Source organism: Prionailurus viverrinus, chromosome D3 (assembly GCF_022837055.1).
Source record: "Prionailurus viverrinus isolate Anna chromosome D3, UM_Priviv_1.0, whole genome shotgun sequence".
Classification (NCBI taxonomy): Eukaryota; Metazoa; Chordata; class Mammalia; order Carnivora; family Felidae; genus Prionailurus; species Prionailurus viverrinus.
Window position 1 is genome coordinate 13,768,886 of NC_062572.1, and position 27,461 is coordinate 13,796,346.

General features: G+C 49.6%; 1 protein-coding gene across 1 annotated transcript in view; it reads left to right on the forward strand.

Annotated features, from left to right (window-relative positions):
* Positions 1-36: 36 nt before the first annotated feature.
* The window catches only part of RNFT2 (ring finger protein, transmembrane 2), a 70,065-nt gene continuing 42,640 nt past the window's right edge, over positions 37-27,461 (forward strand). The window contains exons 1-7 of the mRNA XM_047828115.1: positions 37-113; positions 1,744-1,918; positions 2,459-2,517; positions 7,453-7,931; positions 8,326-8,402; positions 12,001-12,101; positions 15,654-15,807. Of these exons, the coding sequence (XP_047684071.1) occupies positions 1,895-1,918; positions 2,459-2,517; positions 7,453-7,931; positions 8,326-8,402; positions 12,001-12,101; positions 15,654-15,807 (894 nt within the window). The 5' untranslated portion in view covers positions 37-113; positions 1,744-1,894. The remainder of the gene's footprint in view (positions 114-1,743; positions 1,919-2,458; positions 2,518-7,452; positions 7,932-8,325; positions 8,403-12,000; positions 12,102-15,653; positions 15,808-27,461) is intronic.

The following is a 27,461-nucleotide window of genomic DNA, read 5'->3' on the forward strand; positions in this document are numbered from 1 at the left end:
AACCCAACAAGGGGCCGGAAGCACTCGGAAGTCACGTGCTACCCGGGCCGCGCGCGTGATTGGCTTGGGAGGACGTGAATGATGCCGCTGTGATTGCCGAATTGTCTGGGCAGGTAAAAAGAACGCGGTTTTTTTCTCCGGGGATGGTTCGTATAGCCTCCTGCCCTTGCAGTCCTAGGGCGTTTTGTGCTGAACGTTGGTTGCAGAAATGAGAGACGCTAGCGGCTTTTTTCCCAAAGTGCACCTGCCTCTTGCCAGCGCATGTAACGCAGGAGATGCTCTCGCGTGCATTTCGGTGCATGTAACGGCCCCGGGGGCGCAACTGAAAACGAAGCATATATTGAAAAATCTCAGGGTAATTCTTCATGGGGATGTAGAACAATGAATGGAACAGAAGGTTAAGAGACGTTTCATTCAATCATTCAGATGCATCCCACGTGCAGAATTTTGTTCTGGAATTCGGTATAGGAATAATTACGTGTGGCCTGCTTCCAACAGAGAACCTGAAGCCCCTCAAAATTGAGCGAGCATCTCAAAGTAGACTCTTGCACATGTGATTTTGGAAGCTGTGTCAAATTCGTGGATGGAAACTTTGGGAGCTGTATTTTTTCCCCCAAGGATTTGCAAGTGATGGGGGGGGGGGCGTCTTTGGGAGGGGGCGTTAAGGTGACATTGCAAGTTCTTGAAAAATATTTACATAATGAACATTCCTTCATATGTGCAGATGGTGATACTGACCCACTTCTTAGCTGAGTTTTCAAAAGAGAAGAGAGGCTTAGCCACTGAATTGTCTCCCTAATCAGCTGCCCTAGTAACACCAATGCTGCCCCCTGAAGAAGGTGGTCATGATTAGGAAATCATGCAAAACCAATAATGATGTACTCAACCTACTATCTTTGATCCTGATGAAAAAAAAGTGTATATATATATATATATATTTTTTTTTTTTTTTTGAGGCTAAACCTATTCATGGAAAGTCTATGGCTTTTATTTCTCTAGGGAGGGAAAAGGGGGTGTACAAAAAAAGTAACTGAGACCCATAGATAAATGTTGAATAAATATTCGAATATTTGTTGAGTCAACTCTGTGCTAGGCAGTGTTCCGGATGCTGAGGTACAGGCGTGAACCAGACATAGGGTGCCTGCTTTTGTGGAATTTACATTCTAATGGAGGACAGATGATAAATAGGCAGACATGTAAGTAAATGGTAAGTTCTATGAAGAAGATGAGACAGGGCACATGGTGGGTCAGGAGGGTGAGAGGGGAAGGCCTCTGGGAGAAGGTGACATGTGACCTGAGGAGCTAGACAGAAGGAAAAGCATTGGAGGAAGAGAGAACAGCAAGAACAGAGGCCCTGAGGCAGGGACAAGCCAGCAAGTATGAGAAACAAAAAGGCCAGTATGGCTGGAGGAAAGCGGTTAAAGGCAGAGTGGAGGGAAATGAGATTGGAAACAGGTGAGGCTGCATCAGGCCAAACTTGTAGGCCATAAAGAGTTTGGATTTTATTTGGGTTGCAGCGTGATGCCATTGGAGGGCCTAAAACATATTTTCTGTGTTCCCCAATCAGGACTCATTGTTTGACAATAGAGCAAAATACATTGAGATAGCATTCCCAGGAGTCCTAAAGAGGGATCAGTGAGAGGCTAACCAGAGATACGCTTAGAGCTACCGTGATGCCCTAAGACATTGTCAGGTTCAAGCCATTGCATGGACTGTTCCCTGAAGTGTTCTGTTCCGTTCAAGGTTTGGAACCTGATGAGCTCTGGTGACCTGTGCATCCCTCTGCAGAGAAAGAGGAGGGAGAGGCTTGCTTTCTCTGGACTCTAGCGGTCACATCCCATCAGGAGCCCTGAAGGCCCACCTCAAGCATCATCAACATGGAGTTCTGAAGTCCATGTGGCTCCTCACCGTGAACCAGGTGACATGTCTCCAGGAGAATTCACATCCTTATTACCACTTTATTAAACGGGAGGACTGGAAGGAAGCTTTGGGTTTTGGCAACTCCACACCCGCTCCCCACCCCCCCACCCCCCATTCCCCATCCTCAGATGGGGAATCTGAGGCCACAGAGAGGTTGCTGATTTGCCCAAGGTCACACAGCAAGTTAGGAGCAGCATCGGTCCAGAAGCCATGTCTTGTACTGCTAGTCCGCTGCTTACCTCCTGTCATCCGACGCCTCTTTGCCACACGGTCCACTGCTTCCTCTCACGTGAAGACTCCCTCCACCCCTGGGTCTCAACATCCTCATCTGCAGAATGGGGTGATAACACTTTCCTCACTGGGATCGAATGTTGAGTGGAGGGTTGAATGACATAACAGATGCAAACAGGGTTTGCAGAATGTGAGAGAGGCCTGGGGATGTGAGATAGGAGTCATATTTGTTTACACCTGCCTCGGCAATCTGACCGGCAATGGGAACGTTGAGAGACGCCAGCTCATTCCATGTGTTGACTTTCAGGTCTTAAGGAAAATGCAGAGACGCCACAGCAGCAACACAGATAACGGTCCACCTGAAAGGTAGGTAGACCTCCCCCGGGTTCATTCCATCCGGAGGCTCTGGGCTCGGGTCGTCAGGGGCAACTCCAAATCTGGATTGAGTGACACCTGCCTCTCGGGTTATTTGTTAGATGAGCAAAGGAGATCCGGTGGGAGACTGCTTTGCCCGGTGATGGCATACGTTTCTCAATGCATCGTAGCTTGCTCTTGCTTTGATGGTCATTCCCTAAGCCTGTGTGACAGGTGATTCACTTGACTCACTGCATCAAAGATTGTTCCCATAGGTTTTAACTTCTAGAGGTGGAAGAAGATTTCTGTTGCTTACATTTCCTGGGAGAGAGGGACCCGCCTTAGCAGGCAGGGCCACGTGGGGAAGCACCAGTCAGGAGGCAGAAAGAAGCAAAGAGTGAACAGAGGCCACAGCTTTTATTGTGCGCCAGGGGGAAACGGCTTAGGATTGGGTAGCTTGAATAATGTCACCAGGCTCTGGGCTAGAGCGGTGTTCTCTAGTTTTCTGGTACCTGGCCCTGGGGATCTAGAGCAGGGGAAATATTGGCTGGGTGTGCCAGACGCACATAAGGAAGCGGTTGGGGATACAAACAACTTTGGCTGTTACTTTGGCCCTCTAACAGAGGCCACATAGACCAAGAAAATCTAAGAAAACACGGTTAAAACCCTCACGAGCTAGAATTACTGTCTGGTGAAATCCAAGAGAGTACACACCATGGGGACCTGTTCTTAGATTGTGATGCTCTCCCCCTGTGCTGGCCCATACGTCCGAGGAGCCGGCAACTGAACTTTTCCTCCTTCGCCTCCCATTCTGGGTCCCCCACAACCCCAAGGTTGACTACAGAATCCCAAAGAGTATTAACTGGTCCCTTTAAGACTGAGTTTTGCATCAAGCCTGCCTGTTCTGCCAGGAAGAGCAGTGACCTGAAGTCAGATGACCCTTAGCCAAAACCCCAGCTTAGCCATTTTGCACCTACAGTGCCTTTGGCAAGCAACTTCACCCCCCGAGCCTCGGTTTCCCCATCCATAAAGTCTGGATAATAAAACTCAGGGTTGTTTCTGAATGAGTGAATGAGCATGAAAATGCAGGAACACGGTATCCAGCGCATAATAAGCGTGCCTCTTGGAGCTGTCCTAGCCTCTGAAGACACAATTGCCATCTGCTGCCAAGTGAACCATGAGGTCTTTGGGGGCAGAGACCACAGCAGAAAAACAACAGCCACAGTGTGTTGTGTGCCTACCCTGTGCCACCCTCACATTAGCCTGACGAGGTCAGGACTATTTTTATCACTGTTCTTACAGATAAGAAACTGAGGCTCAGAGAGGGGAAGTAAATTACCAGAAGTCACACAGCCAGGAAGCAGCAGGCTGAGATTCAGGCCCTAGTCCATTGCCCGCCATAGTCTATGCTTTCAGTCACCGCATTACGACTGCCTCCTATCTGGCTGGACCTACTTCTGGGCCATCTCACATTCTGGCCCCTAAGTGGTTAAGTTGGAGGCCTCTGCCCTCCAAGGAATATTCTTTCCCATTTAGGCTGAAATCTCGGCTGGATACCGGGGAGAGGCCCAGGGAATGGAGGCCAGCTATAAAAAGCTCCTTGGTGGGTTGAGTCTTCCCTGATTGTACTGCAGGCCCCCTGAGCCCAGTGAACTCCAGGCTGGTGAGCTCACAGGGGGCCAGGAAGGCTTTCCATGGCCCGATGAGGGAGAAAGCTTGGCCCCTATGTGGGTCAGCATGGGCACCTGCCAGGACTCCTGCTTTCTGAGCTCAGTTTCTTGAAGTGCAGAAAAAGCTCACGGCCCCTTGAGGGTCATAGCCATGGTGTCTGTTGTTGTTGTTGTTATTAATATTACTTTAATGTTATCCCGAGCCCAGGTAGTAAGACCATACATCTCCTGGGTTTTGGAGCCAGCAGGGATGGGCCGTGGGGTGGGGTTATAACTTTCCCCCCAGGTCAAGTTTGTGGAGCCAGAGAAGCCAACCCTGAGATTTCTCCAGGTCAGCATTTCCCCTGCTGGGTTTCACAAGTGTCCTATAAGATGTGAATAGTTTAAAGAATCCGATGGTCAAATAAGTTTGGGAAACACGAAGTTTCAACTAAATCAAAAATTTTAATGCAGTTGCAGGCCTTCTCAGAGCCTTTAGTATGTTCATTCGGTCATTACTTCAAACAGTATTTTTTGAGCGTGCTCTGTGTGCCAGGTGCATTTGTGCTGGGCAAGAGAGAGACAGTAGGAACAAACAATCATGATGTTTGACCTCTTGGAGCAGGGTCCTGTCTAAAGTGCTAGTCTCAGTGCTGAGTGACCATTAGAATCACCTGGAGGGCTGTCAGGGCCTAGTGATGTCAGGGCCCACCTCCAAAGGTTTTGATTCAGTTGGTTAACACAGGGTCTCAGGCACCTGTATTTTTCGGAAGCTCTGAGTCTGTTTCTTTATCTGTAAAAGAGGAATGACATTAGTCCCTATCCATAGAGGGTGTTTATCTGTGCCTGCAGGAAGTTTAGAATGGGAAGCTCTTTTAGTGGGAAATAATCATCTATGTGTTTTTTAAAAAGCATCCTGGTCTCTTGAGTGGACAGTAGATTATACAGAGTCTAGTGTGATGTGCCTGGATGATAGCTTGCACACATTTATTAGGTGCCTACTGTGTGCCCTGGGTTGTGGGGTGCAGAGAATGAATGAGACTCAGCTCTCACATACAGGAAGGTCATGGTGTATTTTAAGTACCATAGGGGTCTGGGAGGTGCCTTGGGGGCCTTACTGCAGGGTGAGAGAAGGGAGGGAAGGGGAGGGAGGCTCTTCACTCCTCCCCCTGACACATGCACATATAGCAAATCAGCTCCACTTATATCTGTGGTGTAGACTGAATTTCAAATGGTCCCATTTGAAAAGAAGACAAGCCCAAGACAGAAGACATCCAGAACTCCAGGTCCTCGTGTTCATAGAAAGTGTACCCAGTTCGAGGGTCTCTCCATTCTTATGGGGTAATTATTCTGGGCTCTCTGCTCCTCCAGTGATGACTTTGAAAAAACCACAGAATCCTTTGCTGGATTCCAATACAGCAAGCTTTGTTTGGAACTAGAGAGGGCAGTTGGCCCTGGGGGTCTTTCCCTAGGGATTAGAGGTAATCATCCCCATGTATTGAGCACCTACTATGTGCTAGGTACATTGAAAAGGATGTTCTAAATTTGATCTCACAGGAGTTGTATGGATGGATGATGTTTATGCCATTTTTCAGGTGAGAAAACAATGCAGGGTTGGTAAGACCTCTAGGAAGGGTGAGGGGCACCTGGGTGGCTCAGTCGGTGAAGCATCCAGCTTCAGCTCAGATCATGATCTCACGGTTTGTGAGTTCCAGCCCCATGTTGGGCTCTCTGCTCTCAGCACAGAGCCTGCTTAGGATCTTCTGTCTCCCTCTCCCTCTGCCCCTCCCTCGCTCACTCTCTCTTTCTCAAAAATAAACAAACGTTAAAAAAAAAAAAAAAAAAGATCTTTAGGAAGGGTGGAACTGGAGTTTGAATGCGGGCTTCTCTCTTGATTCTTCTTTACTTTACTTCTAATACTGTGTGTTGCTCTCCAAATACCAGCCAGTGACCAAGAGGCTGGGCCCTCTTGGAAACTGGGAGTCATTGAAGATTAAAGGGCCAGGGGTCTCTGAGTTCCTGAGGTTCATAGATTCTGGAATCTGGATTCTGGGATCATAGATTCTGTGCTAGCTTTTCTATAAAGTATAGAGGTTGAGAAAGCAGGCTCTGGAGTTAGCTAGTTGAATCTCTCTTGTTCTGTCTCTTACCAACTATGTGGCTCAGGACATGTAACTTTCTCTGTGCCTTGGTTTCTTGATCTGTCAGATGGGGGTATTATTAGTACCTAATTCATGGGGTTGGTTGGAAGGTTTAATGATATAATCAATGAGGAGCCCTTAGAAAAGTGGCACACAGTACATTTTCAATAAATGTTATGCCCCTATTGCTATTATTATTTGTGTTAGTTTTACACGGCTTCTGTGACAAGGTACCACATGCTGGGTGGCTTAAACATTAGGGATTCACTTGGGTGCCTGAGTGGCTCAGTCATTTGAGCATCAGACTCTTGATTTCGGCGCAGGTCATGATCTCACAGGTCTGTGAGTTCAAGCCCCAAGTTGGGGCTTGGGATTCTCTGTTTCCCCTCTCTGTCTCTGCCCCTATCCCTCTCATTCTCATTCTCATTCTCTCTGTCTCTCTCTCCTCTCTCTCTTCCCACCCCCCACCCCCCCCGTCTGTCTGAAAATAAATAAATAAACTTAAAAAAAATTAGCAATTTATTGTCTCACAGTTCTGAAAGCTAGAAGTCCAAGATCAAGGTGTGGACAGGGTCAGTTTCTTCTGAAACTCTGTCTTTGGCTTGTGGATGGCCTCCTCCCCACTTTGTCCTCACGGGGTCTTCCCTGTGTGTCTGTGTCCTAATCTCCTCATGTAAAGACACTAGTCATGGGGCGCCTGGTTGGCTCAGTCGGATGGGTGTCCGACTTTGGTCAGGTCATGATCTCACAGCTCATGAGTTCAAGCCCCACGTTGGGCTCTGTGCTGACGGTTTGGAGCCTGGAGCCTGCTTCGGATTCTGTGTCTCCCTGTCTCTCTGCCCCTTCCTGCTCATGCTCTGTCTCTCTCTCTCTCCTTCAAAAATAAATAAACATTAAAAAAAAATAATGATAAAGACACTAGTCCTATTGGATCAGGACCCACCCTAATGACGTCATTTTAACTTAATCACCCCTACAAAGACCATGTCTTCAAGTACAGCCACTTTCTGAGGTCCCGGAGGTTAGGGCTGCAACACAGGACACGATTCGGCCTGTAACAATATTGGTACTGTTATTTGTACCCCCCGCCCATCCTCCACTGGGGTGCTTATCTCTCCGTCTGACTTGGTGGGGCTCTCTCTTCCCTCCTGGCCCAGAAATCGCAGCCAAGCGCTCAGCTCCGAGGCGAGCGTGGATGAAGGCGGCGTCTTTGAGAGTCTGAAGGCAGAGGCGGCCTCCCCACCTGCACTCTTCTCCGGCCTCCCCGGCCTCCCTGCCAGCAGCCTCCCCACCACCCCATTCCCATCCAGCCTGGTGCTGGGGGCATCGGCCGGAGGCGGGGACGTGTTCATCCAGATGCCAGCGTCCAGGGAGGAGGGCGGGGGCCGGGGCGAGGGGGGCACCTACCACCACCGCCAGCCCCTCCATCACTTCCATCACGGCGGCCACCGCGGGAGCTCGCTGCTGCAGCACGTGGGTGGGGACCACCGCGCTCACTCCGACGAGGGGGGCGACGAGCAGCCAGGGACGCCCGCCCCTGCCCTGTCCGAGCTGAAGGCCGTGGTCTGCTGGCTCCAGAAAGGCCTGCCCTTCATCCTGATCCTCCTGGCCAAAGTGTGCTTCCAGCACAAGCTCGGTGAGTCCAGTGGGTCCCGGGTGTGTCAACCGGGGGCTTCACCTGCCGGGTCGGGGGCAGGAGGGGTTCACCCCGAGTGCCAGGGCGAAGCAGCAGAGGTCTCCATGGTGCACGGTGCTTACGGAGCTTAGGATTATGGGATTCTTAGTGAGGCCTGGGTTCTAGTCCTGGTTGACCAGCTCTGTCGACCTGGGACAAGTCAGTCACCTCTCTGAGCCTGTTTCTTCCTCTGTGCTGGGGAGCTTGGCATGTGTCCAGCAGAAAATTTGCTGCTTGGTGGGTGTGAAGCAATAGAGGGTAGTGACCTTTTAATGTTGCTCATGGTCCCCAGTAAGCTAGGGCCAGGCCCGATGGCGTCTAAGTGGGTGGAGTCAGACCCTCCTCTGTCCCGCAGGCATTGCCGTGTGCATCGGGATGGCCAGCACCTTTGCCTATGCCAACTCCACGCTGCGAGAACAGGTCTCTCTGAAGGTGAGTCACCTGGCGAGTTAGTCTCCGAGGTTGCTGTAACGCGTGACTACAAACCCAGCGGCTTAACACGATAGATTTACCCCCTTATAGTTCTGCGGATCGCAAGTCTGAAGTGGGTCTCTCCAGGTGAGGGTCACGTGTCAACACAACTGTTCTTTCCAGAGGGTTCAGAGGTCATCCCCTTGCCTTGCCTTTCCCAGGTGCTAGGGGTGGCTCATGGCCCCTTTCTTCCTCCTTTGAGCCAGCAACCAATGTTCCACCTCTGTGCCCACCTGCCCCTAGTCCCTTCTCCTTCTGTCTCCTCTTCCACTTTTAGGGACTCTTGTGATTACATCAGCCCCAGCTGGACAGTCCTGGAGTCTCTCCCCATCTCAGGGCTAGCTGGTTAGCAACCTGAATTCCCTTTGCCATGTAAGCGGACATATCCACAGGTTACAGGGATTAGGACGGGGACACCTACAGGAGGCCTATGAGAGGCTGTTCTTCCGCCTGTCCCCCCGGGACACATCGCCTGCCATCTTTCTCCCAACCTTTCCGAGAGCAGCGTCTCCCCCCCACGCCTGCCCACGGCACCCTCACCGGCCTGGCTTCTCTCACGGTTAAGGCCATCCCGCCGGCGTTCCAGCTTCACACCAGCGTCATCCAGAATTGCCATCTAATATCCGCTTGGCGCTAACCACGCCCAGCGCAGAGCTGGGCAGACGGCGCAGCTCATCTTGCAGATTTGTCCCGGCAGCCCAGGAGGGAGGCAGAATCGTTCTTACCTCATTTTCCCGGTGAGGAAACGGTGGCTCAGGGACACTACGTGCCTTGCGTACGAGGTCACACGGCCCGTGAAAAGTGGTGGCGTCAGGCTGTGAACCCGGGCCTTGGGCCCACAGGCTGTGCTTACCCCAGGCTGATATCCCAGCTTCTCCAGCCGCCTGCACACAGGCCCTTGGATAGGTTACCTTGGTGATCTCAGTCCCAGGTGCCGCCCTAGAAGATGAACCATTCAAATGAGATACAGCCTAGGCATTTAGCACAGGGCCTTCCGTAGAGGCAACGTTTAACTGAGCTGCTTGTAACCAGCATGCCCCTTCTGCGGTGCAGGTGATCCCAGAACAGCCACCATCCTCCCTGACCCTTCTCTGGGTCTTTCTCAGAAGCATCTGGGCCTCTATGAGGGCAGCCTGGTCTCCATTTGACACATGAACACGTTGAGGCCCAGGGTTGGGCATGGGGCCATAGCTTCCTCATGACCCTCGGTCTCCTCTTCCTCATGCACACCCCTTTCTGCTGCTGTTAGAACAGCAGGTTGATCAACGCCACAGTGGGGCACTTTTAGGACTGGCTCTCTCTGTTAATGCAGTAACATCCAAGTGGTGCCTTGGCTTACATTTTAGGGGGCAAAAGAGTGCCTGTATCCATCGATAGGCATTCCAGGCAGGGATCCTTGAGCCCTATGAAGACACAGGTGATGTTTTGCCCATCTATACATATTTTCTGCAAAACAGATTGTGCATGACCCTCAGTAAGTTTAGAAATATCAACTTACTGCTAGAGAATTCTCCCCTTTGTCCTTCAGAGTTTGGCTTCCCAGGGCATTGCTAATTCTCTCTTTGTATTCCTCCTTTGGTTTGGATTTACAGGGGGATTAGGCTGGAATCCATTATTTATTGGAGTAAGAAGGGCTGCTGAGTAGATTATTCACATTGATAAGAGCCGTGGGTTGGTTGGAGGTGGTTTCTAGGGTCATTAACCTTGACCACGCCTGGAATAATGGGTGGATGGAGATGCATTTATTTTGTCTACTCTATGGAAATGTGCTTTGTAACCGTGCACGGAGCACTGATCTGTGTCTGGAGACAGTGGAGCATTTACCAAAACCGCAGGGAAGGTTACACTGAGAGACTTATGACCTCATCTGATTCCAGCAACGCAGCCACCCTGATCCAGGAAAAGATGAGCTTTTGAGAGTCAGCAGCACAGGGGTCTGTGTGCATGTCTCCCCAGAATGCATGCACCCTACTCTGTACCTTCTCCACAAATTCCTTGGGATCGCTCTCAGCTGGAGAAGCTGCTGGGAAATAGGAAACCAAGTAGGTTTTCCTTCTCGTCTTCCTGGGGACTCATCAGAAATGCGGCTGGAGAGGGGCACCTGTGTGGCTCAGTTGGTTGAGCATCTGACTTCGGCTCAGGTCATGATCTCATGTATCCTGAGTTCGAGCCCCGTGTTGAGCTCTATGCCGACAGCTCAGAGCCTGGAGCCTGCTTCGGATTCTGTGTCTCCCTCTCTCTCTGCCCTCCCCCACTCCCTCTCTCTCTCTCTCTCCCCCAAAATAAAAAAACATTTAAAAAAAAGGGGGCGCCCGGATGGCTCAGTCAGTTAAACGTCCGACTTCATAGTTCATATGATGTCATAGTTCATGAGTTCGAGGCCCGCATCAGACTCTGGGCTGACAGCTTGGAGCCTGAAGCCTGCTTTGGATTCTGTGCCTCCCTCTCTCTCTGCCCCTCCTCCACTAATGCTCTGTCTCTCTCTCAAAAATGAATAAGCATTAAAAAAAAATTTTTTTTTCTAAAAAAAGAAATGAGGTTGGAGAGAGAAGCGGGGATGACTTGGGCAGAGTCTTTGATGGCCTCGTGTACAAGCTTGAATCTAACCCTATAACTGTGGCCCTGTATTGAATGGCCAGGCCAGGATAGTACCCCAGAAGTCCTAGAAAAAGCGGAAGCGGAACTTGCCAACCTGTAGATCGGAATCTATTGCTGGGTTGTAAAGTCTGAATGATAGTCCTACCATTCACTGAGCCTGAGACATGAATCCATGGTAGACTGAATGTTTACCTTTAAAACTTTACTTAATCCTTAGCAAAACTCCCATCCTCAAATGAGGGCACAGAGACCTCAAACAAGTGCCCTTGAGCAACAGCTCTTTACCTTCTCTGTGTCTCAGTTCTTTACAGTAAATGTGAACTAACATTTACTGCGTACAGCACTGTTCTGAGTGTTTCGTGCGCGTCAATTCTCACAACTCCGTTGTGGAGACACAGTATATACCCATTTTCCAGATGAGGAGAGGGAAATGCAGAGAGTTTCGGTAACTTGCCCAGCCCTCTGATTACAGAAGAAGGGTTTGAACCCAGGCCGTCCATCTCCAGAATCTTCTGCTAACTGTAGTGCCTTCCTGCCTTTTCACATAGCAGGTTTCTACATTTTGTGTGTGGGGGGGCACTGGGGTGGAGATATATATAGAGAATCATAGAGAGAGAGAGAATCTTAAGCAGGCTCTATGCCCAGCACAGAGCCCGATGCAGGGCTCAGTCTCACGACCATGAGATCATGACTTAAGCCAAAATCAAGAGTCAGATGCTTAACCGACTGAGCCACCCAGGCACCCCATGTTTCCACATTTCTGTCACCTTCTCTGTGACCACCCCTTGGGTTCCAGTGGGATGGGAAGATTCCAGCACCCTTCCCTTCACCATCAGCCCTGCTTCTTCCAAACCTTTGAGAAAGGGGGAAATTGGCACTTGTCAGAAAACATTCTGGAATGTTTTGCCATGTGCACCTTTGGCATTGCAGCATCCCTACAAATCTCTTGTTTTGTCTCCAGGAGAAGAGATCTGTGCTGGTCATCTTGTGGATCTTGGCCTTTCTGGCAGGAAACACCCTATACGTGCTCTATACATTCAGTTCCCAACAGCTGTACAACAGGTGAGCAGGGGAGGGGTTCTGACCCCTAGTGGGAAAGTGGGGGGCACTTTGCTTGGGACACACAACTCCTTCACTTGGGAACAGTGTAGTGGCTCTGTGTCACGTAACCTTTAAATTCCACCCTCTTGTATACACGCATGCCAGAGCAGAGCTCTCTAGTAGAAATACACCGCAAGCTATGTGTGTGATTTTACGTTTTCTAGTAACCACACAGTGGGGAGGTGGGGGAGGGCCGGCCAGTAAAGACCTGTAGGACTGGGTTGAAACTCCAGCCAAGCTTTCAAATCATGTACATCTGTTTTAAAAATGGACTTTGGACTTTGAGGAATGGGAAGTTTCCCCACTTTCTGGGGCCACCCCATAAAGGCTATTTGGAGAGTTCGTTTTAAGGCATCAACACTCATCACACACAATGCGTTATTGTCTGGCCCAGAATATCAAGGTCCCGATGGGTGGAGGGTGGAGGAGGTGGGGTTTCCCAGAATCTTGGATGAATTTCCAGCTCATGCCATTCTCTGGGCATGATCACATTCGCAGGCTCAGACCTCCATGCTCCCATCAAACCAGAGCTGAGTCAAACTGGCAGCACAGAAAGAGAGCGGGAGAGAGCAGCTTAGGAGAAAAGCAACAAAGCTGACCCCCTTCCGCAATGATGTCAGTGGTCTGTGTGCTTGATACCCATAGGCATCACCTAATTTTACCTTCTCAGTGACCCAGCAGGGTATCGATGGCCCCATTTCACGGGTGAGGAAACTGAGGCGTAATGAAGTCTTTCCTAATGAGTCTTAGTCCTGCTAGGCGGCCCTTACCAGCAGGACTGAGTCTTCCTAGCATTTGCAATCTGATGACCAGCGTCCTTCCACTTGACCACCTTTGGCGAATAATGGAACCTCCTTAGGCTTCGCCCTGCTTCCTCATTGGTAGAACGAGGGCCAGGTTATTCTTGCTTTATCCACCTGACAGGCTAATTGTTAGGAAGGCCAAATGCTATAGTGCATGAGAAGTACTGGGTAAACGGATAGTATTCTTTTATAAGAAATTACCTTTTATAATAAATGTACCTGTTGGTGGTGGTGCCTAACGAGGAGTGAAACTGATAATAAAGTACATCAGTCCGTGAAAGTTCATAGGGTAGTTAGAAATAAGTGGATTTAGTGATCAATCTACAAAAACACCTCGGTCCCGCCCCTCCTCCAAAAGCCAAAACAGGAAAAATCCCCTAAGATGGTGAACTAAAACCCAGACAGATGAGTCTGAGACCAGCTGGTGTCTCTGAGACGAGTGGAAGGCAGATCTTAACGTATTGTCAGCAAAGAAGCGTAACAGAGAAGCAGAGTGTAGGAGTCAGCTAACCAGCCCAAGATCCCAGGAGGGACAGGAGCAGAGGCAAAGGGCACCTGGGGCTGCCGGACTCTCCCTGGATTGTAACACAGAGGGCCACTCAAACCTGGACGCGAGGCGTCCTCTAGAGGCAAGGCTAGAACGTGAAAGGACACAGAGGGTATCGGGTAAGGTTGCCAAAATAGATTATTTTCATTTGTGTATTTATTTTTTAACGTTTATTTATTTTTGGGAGAGAGACAACATGTGAGCGGGGGTGGGGGGCAGAGAGAGAGGGGAAGACACAGAATCCAAAGCAGGCTCCAAGCTGTCAGCACAGAGCCCAACGCAGGGCTCAGATTCATGGACCTCGAGATCACGATCTGAGCCGAAGTCAGACACTTAACGACTGAGCCACCCAGGCGCCCCTGATTGTTTTTATTGATTTTGCCCTACTCTAGCTCTTTGAGACTCTTTATTATAAGTAGAAATTGATTTTTTTTAAATAAAAGTAAAAACCAGACCAGTTTGGGGCAGCTGGGTGGCTCAGTCTGTTAAACATCTGACTCTTGATTTCAGCTCAGGTCATGATCTCATGGTTCGTGGGATTGAGCCCCGTTTCAGGCTCTGCACTGACAGCATAGAGCCTGCTTGGGATTCCCTCTTTCTCTCTCTCTCTCTCTCTCTCTCTCTCTCTCTCTCTCGCTCTCTCTCTCTGCCCCTCCCTCCCCCCCTCCTCTAATAAGTAAACTTAAAAAAAAAAAAAACAACAGACCAGTTCATTCCTAGGAGGCTATAATAAGCAATCCCAGTTTGCACCACTTCCTGCCAGCCCAGCAGAGTACGTCAGAAGCATTCAGCAAGCATCCGTGCTGGGCTGTGTGCACCAGTCCTTTATAGTGGACAGAGAGGACTTGGTATAGCCTTTGCTCAGAGCCTGTAATCCAGCAGGAGGAAAAGTGAGTGGACAAGCACAGTTTGGCTGCTGGTTCCTGTTCTGGCTCCCGTTCTAGCCAAGAGCTGTGGGCAGGCGACTGTACCTCTTAGGGCTCCCCCTTCCCCAGCTCAGATTGGAATAATCACAGTGCCTACCTCCTAGAGGTAGGAAAATGAAATGAGTTAAGACATGTAAAGTGTATTGAAGAGGCCAGCATGATGTAAGCAGCCAAGATATTTTAGCTCTTACGTTGTTATTATGAATAACTTCATCATCCTCTGGGGGTAGAAAGCAGAGCTACTCAAAGTGTGGTCCATGGACCGGTGGCAGTTTGAGAATGGCTTGATGTCTGTGTTTAACAAGAGAAGTACAGGAACTGAGTGTAGAGTTAACTTACCTGGTCCCAAGTGGGTAGAACGGGTTTACATACTCTGAGTAGCGCCGCTGTGGAATAAAGATGGAAAAGCACGAACTATAGCCGGGATACCTGGGTCTAAATCTACCTCTGTCCCTTAGTATCTGTAGGACCTTGTGCATGTTACTTTATCTTTCTGTGCCTCTGTTTCCTCATGTGCAAAATGGGGCAGATTAAATAGTACCTACCTCGTGGGTTGCTGTTATTATCACTGCTGCACAGCCGGGTCTGTCGTACGTCTGTTCTCCTGAATCCCGCCAGTGACACTATGAAGGAGGGAATGAGTCCCATGTTGCACGTGAAAACACTGAGGCTTACAGAGATAACATTATTTGCCCAGGGTCCAATAAATAGAGAAAACCGGATTCAAACTCGGGTATGATACTAATGCCCGTATGTTTTTCATGCAACTTACTTCACCTCTCCAACCTTCTGTGCCTCATTTATAAATTGGGAATAAGCAGTACCCACTGTGGAGGACAATGGGGTACAGTGAGTAGCTTAGCACAGTGTCTGCACATCAATTTCTCTCCTCCGTATGTCGTGCTGGCCAGCCTACCTGCCTGCCTCCCCTTTGCTTCCTCTTATGAAGCCTGTTGTGGACTCATAAAGCTGGAGGAAACCCTAACTAATGAGGCTCCTGGCCAATCTTATTGCATAGCCCTCAGGGGAACTGAGGCTCAGAGAGGTTAAGATACCTACCTGAGGTCACACAGCAACTTAGTAGCAAATTCAGAGACAGGACACAGATATCTGACTCCCCGTTCAGTGCTCTTTCTACAGCTTATATTCACAAAGCTCCCAGAGTGAGTAGAAAAAGCTTCCAAGGGCCCAGGATCCTAAGTGAGCATCCTGACTCTCTCCCTCCAACCCCCACCAGCCTCATATTCCTGAAGCCCAACCTGGAGACACTGGACTTCTTCGACCTGCTGTGGATTGTGGGCATCGCAGACTTCGTGCTGAAGTACGTCACCATCGCCCTCAAGTGCCTGGTCGTGGCCTTGCCCAAGATCATCCTGGCTGTCAAGTCCAAGGTAGGCATTGGCTGCGGCCACGAGGTAGCCCCATTAATGCCCATCATGCAGGGGATTCGGGGCACCTTCTGGAGGAGGAAAGAATAGGCCTGGGCGGAGCGGATGCCAGCGTTTAAAATAAACAGAGCCCATCACCCACCTCTTACAATTCCCTGAGTCTGAGCCTGGCTTTTCGTCACCACCGTCCTTTGCTCTCCAAAGGCACTGCCTAAGTTTCATTGTTCAAAACTGCCCTTGATGCAGTTTTCATCTAAATCTCACCTGAGAAAGGAAAAAAGTATGTTGACACGTCCTGCTTCTCCCAGGGAAGGGTGGCTTTCATAGGTTTCCACTCTTGTGACTTCAGGAGTGTTGTTTGTTTAACGGCAAGCGTTCTGAGGCTCAGAAGAAATGAGCTCCATGATCGATTAGTGATGTCTGCCATGGACACAGGACCAGGCGTGGTGGCCGTGGTGCTTTGCCTGCAGGGAAAGGCGTGCCGACAGATGTTGGGGTGGAGAGGTCTTGGGGGATAACTATTGTCATTCAGAGGACTGAGCGGAGCTAGGAAAAGGCAGCATCTTTAGGGTGTAATGAATGCCTGCGCCTCTGTGAGAACACCTGTAGCAGGGAATCTGGACAGAGGCAGACGCACCAAAGAATCTCTGGAGACTCCTCCTTTCCATTCTGTGAAAGCAGCCATCTTTTCAACTTCAGAAACCTCAGAATTTGGGGCACCCAGGTGGCTCAGTCGGTGACGCGTCATACTCTTGATTTCGGCTCAGGTCAGGATCTCATGATTCGTGTGGTTGAGCCCCGTGTCGGGCTCTGTGCCGACAGAGTGGAGCCTGCTTGGGATTCTCTCTCTCCCTCTCTCTTTGCCCCTCCCCTACTCACAAACTCTCTCTCTGTCTTTCTCTCAAGAATAAATAAACATTAAAGAAAAGAAAAAAGAAAGCTCAGAATTAGTCCCAGGCATTGGTTGGCAGGAGAGCAGGTTGGAACGGGCCATCCATCTTGAGGGCGCCCAAAGCCCTGTGCCAAATGTCTAGGAAAAACACTGCTGTGTCCCTTCTTCACTCACACACTCAGCACTTCTGACCCCACGTGTGTGGGTTTCCCACACATCAGGCAATTCTCCGACACCAGCTGGGTGTCCTACAGTTCAACTCAGTCCTGACACTGTCTACCTGAAGGTGGCATCACGTCCTACGGGTTAAGAGCTCAGTCCCACAAGATGTCCCCACCCCACTTCCGACACCCATTTCTAGTCCAGATCGTCACTTGTGCTTCTGACCGACTGGTTAGAAATCAGGGTTTCCACGACCCACTCCGTGGGTTCAGTCATTTGCTAGAATAGCTCACAGAACTCAGGCGTAACACTCGTTTACCTGCTTATTGTATAATTAAGGATATGGTAAAGGATGCTGATGAACAGCCAGGTGAAGAGGCGTGAAGGCGAGGTCTGGAAGGATCCTGAACACAGGAGCTTCTGTCCCCATGCGTTGGGGTGCACCACCCTCCTGACCTGTAGACGTGTTCACCATCCCTAAAGTTCTCAGGATATCCTGCACTATTGGGATTTTTGTGGAGACTGTCACACAGGCAGGGTGGATCATAAGCTCCATTTCCAGCCCCTCTCCCCTCTCTGGAATAAGGGAGGTGGGGCTGAAAGTCCTAAGCTTCTGATCATGGCTTGGTTTTTCTGGTGACCAGCTCCCATCCAGGAGCCCACCAGGAGTCACCGTATTAGGCCCAAAGATACTCCAGGAAATTCCAGGGGATTTAGGAGCTCATTGTCAGCAATCGGGGGCAAAGACCGATAGATATATTTCTTATTATTCACACCAGGGCAGTCTGAGTCCGGTTTTGTCCCTCCACATCGCACTCCCCTCCCCCACCATGTGGTTTATTCGGTTGACCCAAAACCCTCAGCTGTTGTGGTTTCCTTAGATGAAGCCACAGCTCTGGTGCCAGAGGCAGTGCCAGGAGGTCTAAAATGGCCTAAAGACAAAATGGGGAAGAAAGACAGAGGGGAAACAGACCTCAAGAAGTCCTGAGATGCCTCCCCACCTGCCCCTCGGAGACCGCCGTCACCGTTACCATTTGCCCCCTGAGCGCACACCATGTATCAGGTAGGGGGCGGGCACTTGACAGTGGGAAGCAGGATGGCCCGGTGGTTCCACACGTGGACTTGGGCATTGAGCACGACTCCATTCAGGTCCCAGCTACCCCCTTCCGAGCTGTGTGACTTTGAGCAGATGACAAAACCTCTCTGAGCCTTAATTTCCTCCTCTGTCAACTGATAACAAGAATGCACCTTCCTTCTAAGCACGTAGAACTAAGTACTAAGAACTATCGCTGGTAGGAAATGGGAACTGCTTTTCCCCATGCCTGGCACATAGCAAGCACTCAGTGATTCACATCGCTTCTTAGTATTGTCTTTATGACCAGCTGTGTGACCTTGGATGAGTTACTCAACCTCTCCGTGCCTCGGTTTCCTCATCTGTAAAATGGGGAGAATAATTGTGCTGGGTGTCTTCCTCTTGCCCCTCCAGATACACTGTCCACGTTTCTTTCCCACCCTGCTGTCTGCCCTGGAGGCTGACCTGGGTGAACTGTACCAGCGGGCTCCCACAGCCCCCAGCTTCCAGCGGGGTTCACCAGGGGAAAGCCTGAAAGGAGAGAGAGGCAGAGGTATTTATTCCTCTAGGGTATTAGTCTCCTATGGCAGCTGTAACAAACCGCCACGTGAATTTATAGTTCTTTGGTTCTGGCGGTCACATTTCCAAAATGCGTTTCCCTGAGCTCATCTTTCGGGTCGGCACTGTTCTAAGTGTGTATACACATTAGCTCGTTGAGTCCGCACCACCCCATGAAGTAGGTACTCTAATTACTACCATCCCCTTTCACAGTTGTGGGAGACAGTTCTGAACACACAGGTCCCATCGTGGGCAGCCCCCTGCAGACAGCCTTCCGTCAAGGTCTAGTAACTACACTCTCTGCTCACTGCTTCCAGGCGCGGTGGGGGATAACAGCTCCCCACCTGTGGAAGTTTCTCCACCCTGGTTACCTGCCCACACCTTTGTAAAGAGCAGATGTAGTCAACTCTTTCCCGATTAATAAATGGTTAAAAGACTTAAACACCCTTCACCAAAGCAGATCTCCTGGTGGCAGATATGCACGTGAAAAGATGCTCAGCCTCATTAGTCTTTAGGAAATGACAGTGAAAATCAGTGTGTGAGATGCCGCACTCATCCATGGTGGTGGCCAACACGGAAAGGCCAGACCGCACAGCTGTTCGCACAGGCACAGCCGTGGGCAAAGACCCGATAGATATATTTCTGGAACTCACACTTGCGGCGGGAATGTAAATGGCACCTCCGCTTTGGAAGGCAGCTTGGAGGTTTCTTGGAAGGTTAAACATAACACCTGTCGTACAGTCCAGCCCCCCCACCCGTAGGTGCTCACCCAAGAGGAATGAAACCATGTGTCCATGAAAAGGCTTCTGCATGGGGCGCCTGGGTGGCTCAGTCGGTTGAGCATCCGATTTCGGCTGAGGGCATGGTCTCACGGTTCGTGAGTTCGAGCCCCAGCGTCAGGCTCTGTGCTGACAGCTCAGGGCCTGGAGCCTGCTTCGGATTCTGTGTCTCCCTCTCTCTCTGTTGCTCCCTGGTTTGCACTCTGTCTGTCTCTCTCTCTCTCTCAAAAATAAAGACTAAAAAAAATAGGCAGACAGATCAACAAATTTTGGTGTATCCATGCAACAAAATACAACTCAGCAATGTAAAGAGATGAACTACAGTTGACCCTTGAACCACATGAACAACATGAATTGAACCACTCATACACGATTTTTTTCTGATAAATACAGCACAGTATTATCAATGTATTTTTCTCTTCTTTGTGATTTTCTTTTTTTTTTTTTTTTAATGTTTATTTTTGAGAGAGAGAGAGCACAAGCAAGGGAGGGGCAGAGAGAGAGGGAGACACAGAATTCAAAGCAGGCTCCAGGCTCTGAGCTGTCAGCACAGAGCCCGACACGGAGCTCGAACCCACAAACCACGAGATCATGACCTGAGCCGAAGTCAGTGCTTAACCAACTAAGGCACCCAGGCGCCCCTAGTTAGGATTTTCTTAATATTATTTTTCTCTAGCATAGTTTACTGTAAGAATACATACAACATACAAAACAGATGTTAATCGGCTTTATGTTGTCAGTAAGCCTCCCAGTCAACAACTGTAGGCTGTTAGTAAAGTTCTTGGGGAGTCAAAAGTTATATGCAGATTTTTGACTGCACAGAGGTCAGTGCCCCTAAACCCCTGCATTGTGCAAGGGTCAACTGTATTGATACAACATAAATGAATCTTAAAATACTTAACAGTTATGCTAAGTGAAGGAAACTGTAGCAACCAAGAGTGTACCTTATGGTTCCACTTCTGTCAACTCTAGAAAATGTAAACTGGCCTATAGTGACAGAAAGCAGATCAGTGGTTGGCTGAAGGGACTTCCCAGAGGGAAGGGATTACCAAGGGGCACAGGGAAACTTCTGGGGGTATCAGATACATTCACTGTCTTGACTGTGGTGATGGTTTCACAGGGGTGTACATATAACAAACTTACCAAATCGCACACTTTAAGAGAAGGAGCCACTGCCGCATCTATACTGCTTCTGTCCGAGCTCCTCCCTGCCGTGGGCTGCTGTGGTCAGAGGCTTATCCTTGGGGCCTCCACTAAAAGTCACTTCTAGGGGCACCTACATGGCTCAGTCAGTAGAGCATACAACTCTTTTTTTCTTTTTTTTTTTTTTTTTTTTGAAACCCAAGTTCCTTTTTTTTTTTTTTTTTTTTTTTTTTAACGTTTATTTATTTTTGAGACAGAGACAGAGCATGAACAGGGGAGGGGCAGAGAGAGAGGGAGACACAGAATCGGAGGCAGGCTCCAGTGTCTGAGCCATCAGCCCAGAGCCCGACGCGGGGCTCGAACTCCCGGACCGTGAGATCGTGACCTGAGCTGAAGTCAGACGCTTAACCAACTGAGCCACCCAGGCGCCCCGAGCATACAACTCTTGATCTTGGGGTTGTGAGTTCAAGCCCCACACTGGGTGTAGAGATTACTTAAAAATAAAATCTCAAGGGACACCTGGGTGGTTCAGTCAGTTGAGTGTCTGAGTCTTGATTTTGGCTCAGTTCGTGATCCCAGGGTCGTGGGATCGAGCCCCACATTGGACTCTGTGCTGGGCATGAAGCCTGCTTGAGATTTTCTCTCCCCCACTTGCACTCTCTCTGTCTAAAATGAAAATGAAAAATAAATAGGGGCACCTGGGTGGCTCAGTCAGTTGAGCGTCCAACTTCGGCCCAGGTCACGATCTCACGGTTCATGGATTCAAGCCCCACATCGGGCTCTGTGCTGACAGCTCAGAGCCTGGACCCTGCTTCAGATTCTCCCTCTCTCTCTTCCCCTCCCCACTCGTGCTCTATCTCTATGTCGAAAATAAATAAACATTAACAAAAATAATAAAGGGGCACCTGGGTGGAGCAGTTGGTTAAGTGTTTGACTTTGGCTCAGGTCATGATCTCATGAATCACAGGTTCGAGCCCCACATTGGGCTCTATGCTGACAGCTCAGAGCCTGGAGCCTGCTTCAGATTCTGTCTCCCTCTCTCTCTGCCCCTCCCCTGCTCACACTCTGTCTGTCTGTCTCTCTCTGAAAAATAAACATTAAAAAATTTGTTTAATTATATAAAAGTAATAAAAATAAATAAATTGATTAATTAAATCTTATTTTAAAAAGTCACTTCTAGATCCCTGAACCTTTTCCTTCATAGCACTGTGACACTTTGGGATTATCTGTGGTTCACTTCCACCTCCCCATATCCGAGAAGCCTGTTCTGTCCTTCCACTCTGTCTGCAGGACCCGGCATGGCACTGGGCAGAGCAGGGCTCTATAAGCAGGTGGGTGAGGGACATGGTGGAGAAACTGGAGTTTCACTCCGTCCCCGCCCCTGTGCCTCCTGGTTGATTATCTCTGGGCAGAAATAAGATGGAAAATCGTTTGATGTCCATTGAGGGCAAGGGACATGAACCCAGCCAAGTGGGGAAGCTCGCTCAGCACTGACCGCCTGGAGTCATAAGAGCTCGCAATTATTGAGCACCGACCGTGTGCCTGAAAGTTTGCTAAGGGCCCTTCGTGTACGAATCACCTTACGTAGCCCCTTGCTGTTCGTCTCAGGTGGGTACCATTACTCTCATTGATGGATAGGAGATGGGAGGTTGAGGGGGCAGGTGGCTTCTCAGTCCCACAGCTGTGACCATTTCACACGAGAGCTGGGGTTCCCGCCCAGAACTTCACATCCTCAGGGGCCCCAGCTCTGCCTCAAAGTGGGTGTGAGAGAAGGATAAGGAAAACAGGCAGCTAACGGTTACTCAGCACCTAGCACACTCTGGCTCTTGCTGGATTCTTTCCCGCGTCCTGACTCACTTCAGGCTCTCATCACCCCCGTGAGAGGGAATTCATTAGCACCTCTTTCTAGATGAAAAACTCAGTTTGAGTATCCTGTCGGTGCTGTGCCCGGTGCGTTGAAACCACAGAAACTTGTTTTCTCGTAGTTCCAGAAGCCAGAAGTCCAAAGTCAGTGTCACTGGGCCGAAATCAGGGTGTCGGCAAGGCAGCGCTCCCTCCAGATGTGACGAGAGGATCCGTTCCTTGCCTCTTCCGGCTTCTGGTGGCTGCTGGTGTTCCTTAGCCATGTCATCCCCATCTCTGCCTCCGTGGCCTTCTGTGTGTGAAGTATCCCTTTCTTTGTCTTTTATAAGGATGCAGGTGATTGCATTTAGGGCCCTGGATAATTCAGGATGTTCTCCTCATGCCAAGAGCCTTAATTTGATTGTGTCTTCAAAGACCCCTTTTCCAGGTAAGGTCTCCTTCGCTGGTTCTAGGGATTAGGACCTGGTGTCTTTGAGGAGCCATTCTTTCACTTACTCTACGGAGGCTGAACGAAGTTTGAGACACCCAACCAGTCAGTTAAAGAATCAGAATAGGAATCCACGTCTTCCAACTCCCACGGCCGTGGCCGCTTCAGGAGATCAGCTGCCAGGCACCGAGTGGACCACATGCCGGAGCTCCTGGGCCCCTCCTGACCCTGCCACTTTCTAGCCACGGGGCCTTCCGGGAGTCATTTTGTGCCCCTGAACATGTTTCTAACGGTGGGAAGTTGAGATGTTAACAAAATTCTTTTTAGGATGCTGCAAAGATCGAAAGACTTAACGGATGTGGGTGGAATGAGGGGCCGGTTGGGCACTGCCTGGAGAGGAGGCAGGCAAGGCTTTCTGCAGCCCTCTGCCGCTGGTCCCGCCCACCCGTCCTCATGCTTCCTCATTGCTTTTTCCTCCCCGCCTGCCCCTCCCTCTATTCTTTGTGCTTCAGCCAGATGCTACTTCTTTCATTTCTTTACACATAGCAACTAGCACCATTCCGACATGTGGTAAATGCTCCCCTTAACCCGATTGCTAGATGAGAAAACTGAGGCACTGAGATACTGCCTAACTAACGTGCACAGTCTCCGGAGTGGGTTATGTGCTATCCTGTCTCCTACCTACTGCACCTGCTGATCCGTCTTCCTCAAAGGCCCTTCCTCTGCTTCGTGTCGTAACTAACTCCTGCTCCTTGGATCACAGCCTCTTAGAAACCTTCCCTGCCCCCTTCAGGCTAGGGATGGTGCCCCTGATGAGGACTCTATACTCTCCCTATTCTAGCACTCACCATCCTGACTGTAATTGCTTGCTTAATTATCTGCCTTCTCCGCTTGATTGTCACCTCTGTGATAGCAGAAATGAATGCATCTAGCTTGTTTGTTGATGGGACACCAACATCTGATATGCGCTCAGAAGCGTTTGTTGTAAGTATGTATGGGTAGATGTGTGGATGAATATATGAGTGAATAGATATATAGGTAGGTGGATGAATTTGATGGCTGGATGGGAAAGTTGGTGGATATGTGGATAGATGGGTAGGCAAGTGAGTGGTGGGTGGACGCATGGGTGGATGGATAGATATTTGGATGGATGGATGGGTGGATAGATTGATGGACAGGTGGATGGATGGATGGATGAGTGGATGGGTGGGTGGATGGATGGGTGGGTGGAAGGATTGATGGACAGGTGGATGGACAGATAGGTGGATGGATGAATGGATGGGTGATTGAATGAGTTGATAGTCTAGCCAGCTGCACTAACTCTCATCACCTCCTCTTATAGCAGCAATGAGAACTTAAATTCCTTTCCCAACTCTGCTCAAACCTGTTGTATTTGGTAGCTGTCCAACACCTCTGTCATCAAGACACAGAAGTCCACAAGACAGAGTAGTACCCACTTCTGTGTGCTGGAAAGGACCATACAGGGAGCCTTAAAGCTACCTAGAAGCCAAACCAATAATAATAAATATGGCCAAGCATCGCTGAGCACTTACCAGGAGCTAGGCAGTAGGTTAAGTCTGCCACTTGTTCAGGATGTATTGACTGAATGTCAACTACGTGTCAGGCACTGTTGTAGGCACTGAGGATATGTCCATGAACAAAGTAGACAAAAATCCCCGCACCCGTGGCGTTTTATAGTCAACTGAAGACATTGTCTCATTCGGTCTTGACCCTGGAATGGTAGATGTTGCTATCTCTTGTCACAGAGCGGAAACTGGCTGAAATCACATGCCAAAGACTGCAAACCTCATAGTTAACACCTAGCAATAGGAGCCGTGTGCGTGTGGAGTCCGCACTCTGTATGGGCCAGGTGTTCATTTCTTTCTGACATCTGTCTCCCAAGGCAAGTGCTGTTGGTTTTTTTGTGTGTCTTGTATTGAAGTCCTGTTCACACGCTGTAAAATTAACCAGCAACCATTTTAAAGTATACCAAAGCCGTCTGCGTTCAGCATAGTCACAGTTTGTGCAACCGTCACCACCTGTCTCCAGTTCCAGGACGTTTTCATCGGCCCTGATGGAACCCTCCCCGTTTGCAGCCACTGCCCCCCTCACACTCCCAGCCTCTGGCAACTGCTCATCTGCTTCCCGTCGCATGGATTTATCTGGTGCGGGCATTTCGTAGAAGTGGAATCGCACGTTCTGTGACCCAGTGCCTGGCTTCTTTCCCTCTCCTGTCCGTGGTGTTTTCAAGGTTCCTCGATGTTGGAACAGGTACACTTCATCCCTTTTTATGGCGGAATACCGTTCCGTTGTATGGTAGACCACCATTTGCTCACTCATTCGTCTGTTGATACACATTTGGGTTTGATGGACACTTTTTGGCTGTGACTAGTCCTGTGCCAACCCTTTGTGTGCAGGTTATCTGTTTGAACACAGTCTTCCTGGGCACATACCTAGGAGTGGAATTGCTGGGTCATGTGTTAATTCTTTGACTTCTTGAGGAACTGCAGCACTGTTTCCCACAACGGCTGTGCCGTTATACACTCCTGACAGGTGCTGTTTTTATCCCTGTTTACCGGAGGAGAAAACAAACGCAGGGAGAGGTTAAGGAAGTAACCCAAGGCCACACAGCTTGAAAGTGGTTGAGCAGGGATTTGAACTCGGGGAATCCGACTCCAGAACCCCCTGCTCTGAGCTTCTAGGCCATATTCCCTCCTATGTAAGTTCCCTGGATTTGTTTGGGAAGTTGCTCAGGCTTGATTAAGGAGAGGGGCCCTCATATCTATATAAAATTCCCCCAAGTACAGACCGTGGCTCCCTCACTTCCTTCTACTTCAGACGGGCATTTCTGGGGGCGAGAGGGTGGGGATGTGACCTGGCGCCCCTTCCCTGTGCCGCTGAGGTGTGGGCGACAGTTATTAATGCCTCGCTGGCAACTGTCCAGCTCCCTTTTTCTGATTATTATTATTTTATTCGGCGAGATTAATGTGCCAGGTCACAGCATAATCCAGCCTGTAAAAAGTGATGTGAATAGTCTCCTCAAGATAAATTGCAGGCTTGGAAAAGGTTCACAGCCTTTCCTTGCCTGTCTGAGTGCTCTTCCGAATCCTCATCAATCCTTGTCTGGGCAGAAGAAAAGGACGGGTCTTCATTTGCAGCTGGGGGAGGGAGGGGGGAAAGAGCACATCTGTCAGGGACCCCTAATGGCTCACAGCACAGATGCCGTGTCCCGCGCCTCCGTGCCATCCACTGAGAGGGTGGGTCGGTTTTTAATATGATAATCGTCGTACTGGAAGGGCTTTTGGCATTTGGATTTGCTTGATGGCTCTGCGGTCCCTGACGTGTGAGACCGGGCGAGCCACCAATTGCAAGATGCCTCGGGACCCCGGAGGGTCTGTCAGGGATCTTCTCTCGCCTGGGCCTCCCAGGAGAGCCGGGCTCGTTGGCCAGCCAAGATGAGGATGGGATTAAGGGTGACAACCACAGGTTGGCGATCTCAACCCCAAACCATCGCGCCGGCTGGGTGTCTAGAGCAGCCACTTGTATTATGAATCCAGACGACTTCTATAACCCGTGTGTCTTAGCTTTGCCCCACCTGGCTGCTACCCACCTGCCTGACCTCATCACTGGTGACCATCTCCCTTGCTCGCTCTGGACCAGCCACAAGTGGCCTTCCCTCTCAGGCCCTTTGCACCTGCTGTTCTCTCCGCCTGGGGCAGTTTTCTCCCCCTATGTCCCCATGACTGTCTCCCTCCCGTCATTCAAGTTTTGCTCCAGTGTCACTTGCTCTGAGACCACGTCACCTCCCTAACCACCCTGTTGAAAGTGGTTGTCCTCAAACTGCATTACCACACCCCCATTTTATTTCCTTCCGCAAGAGCATAGAGTTCTTGGTGACTTCTTCCCACCCCCGCAATGCCCCCTGACATTATTCAGGACCTGTCGGCTGACAAGGGCAATCCTAGACCCTGAGAATATAAAAATAAGTATGAAACCTGTTTTTATATTAACCTAATCCAGACCTAGTTAAAAGGGTAAAAAATCTTGTCCCAGAAACATGTATCTCACACACTTGAACTCCTACTATTAAGTAGTAATAGTAACTAAAAATCTGGCTTGTATGCGTTGCTCCTTCCCTTTATTAAAGTGAAATAGTCTTGGTCCAGAATTCTAGTGCTGCACTGTCCAATATGGCAGACAACCAAGCCACATGTGGCTATTTTCCTTTTTAAATAAAGATTTTATTTTTTTTTTAAGTACTGTCTACACCCAACGTGGGGCTCGAACTTACAACCTCGAGATCAAGAATCGCATGCTCTGCAGACCGAGCCAGCCAGACACCCCCACGTGTGACTATTTAAATGTAAATCAGTTAAATTTAAAGCTTGATTCCCCGGTTGCCCTGGCCATATTTCCAGTTCTCAGTAGTACATTCATTGGACAGCACTGTTGTAGAGCATTCTGAGCTCAGGATTTATTCAACCTCCCAATGGTCTGGGTAGCAGGAAGCTGCCATTCTGCCCATTTTTTCAGATGGGAAAAGATAAAAGCAGGCGCTTGTCTAAGAACTCTTTGGCTCTAGTAAGTGGGGCAGCTCCACAGATCAGAAAACACCAGCCTTGAACGAAACAGGGTTCAAATCCTGGGTCCGTGATGTATTCCCTATGCAGCGTTGAGAAAGTGACTTCACTCTTTGGAGCCCTCAGCTTCCTCATCCCCAAAGTGGTCATTTTTAGCCTCTTCAGGTTCTCAGAAAGTAGA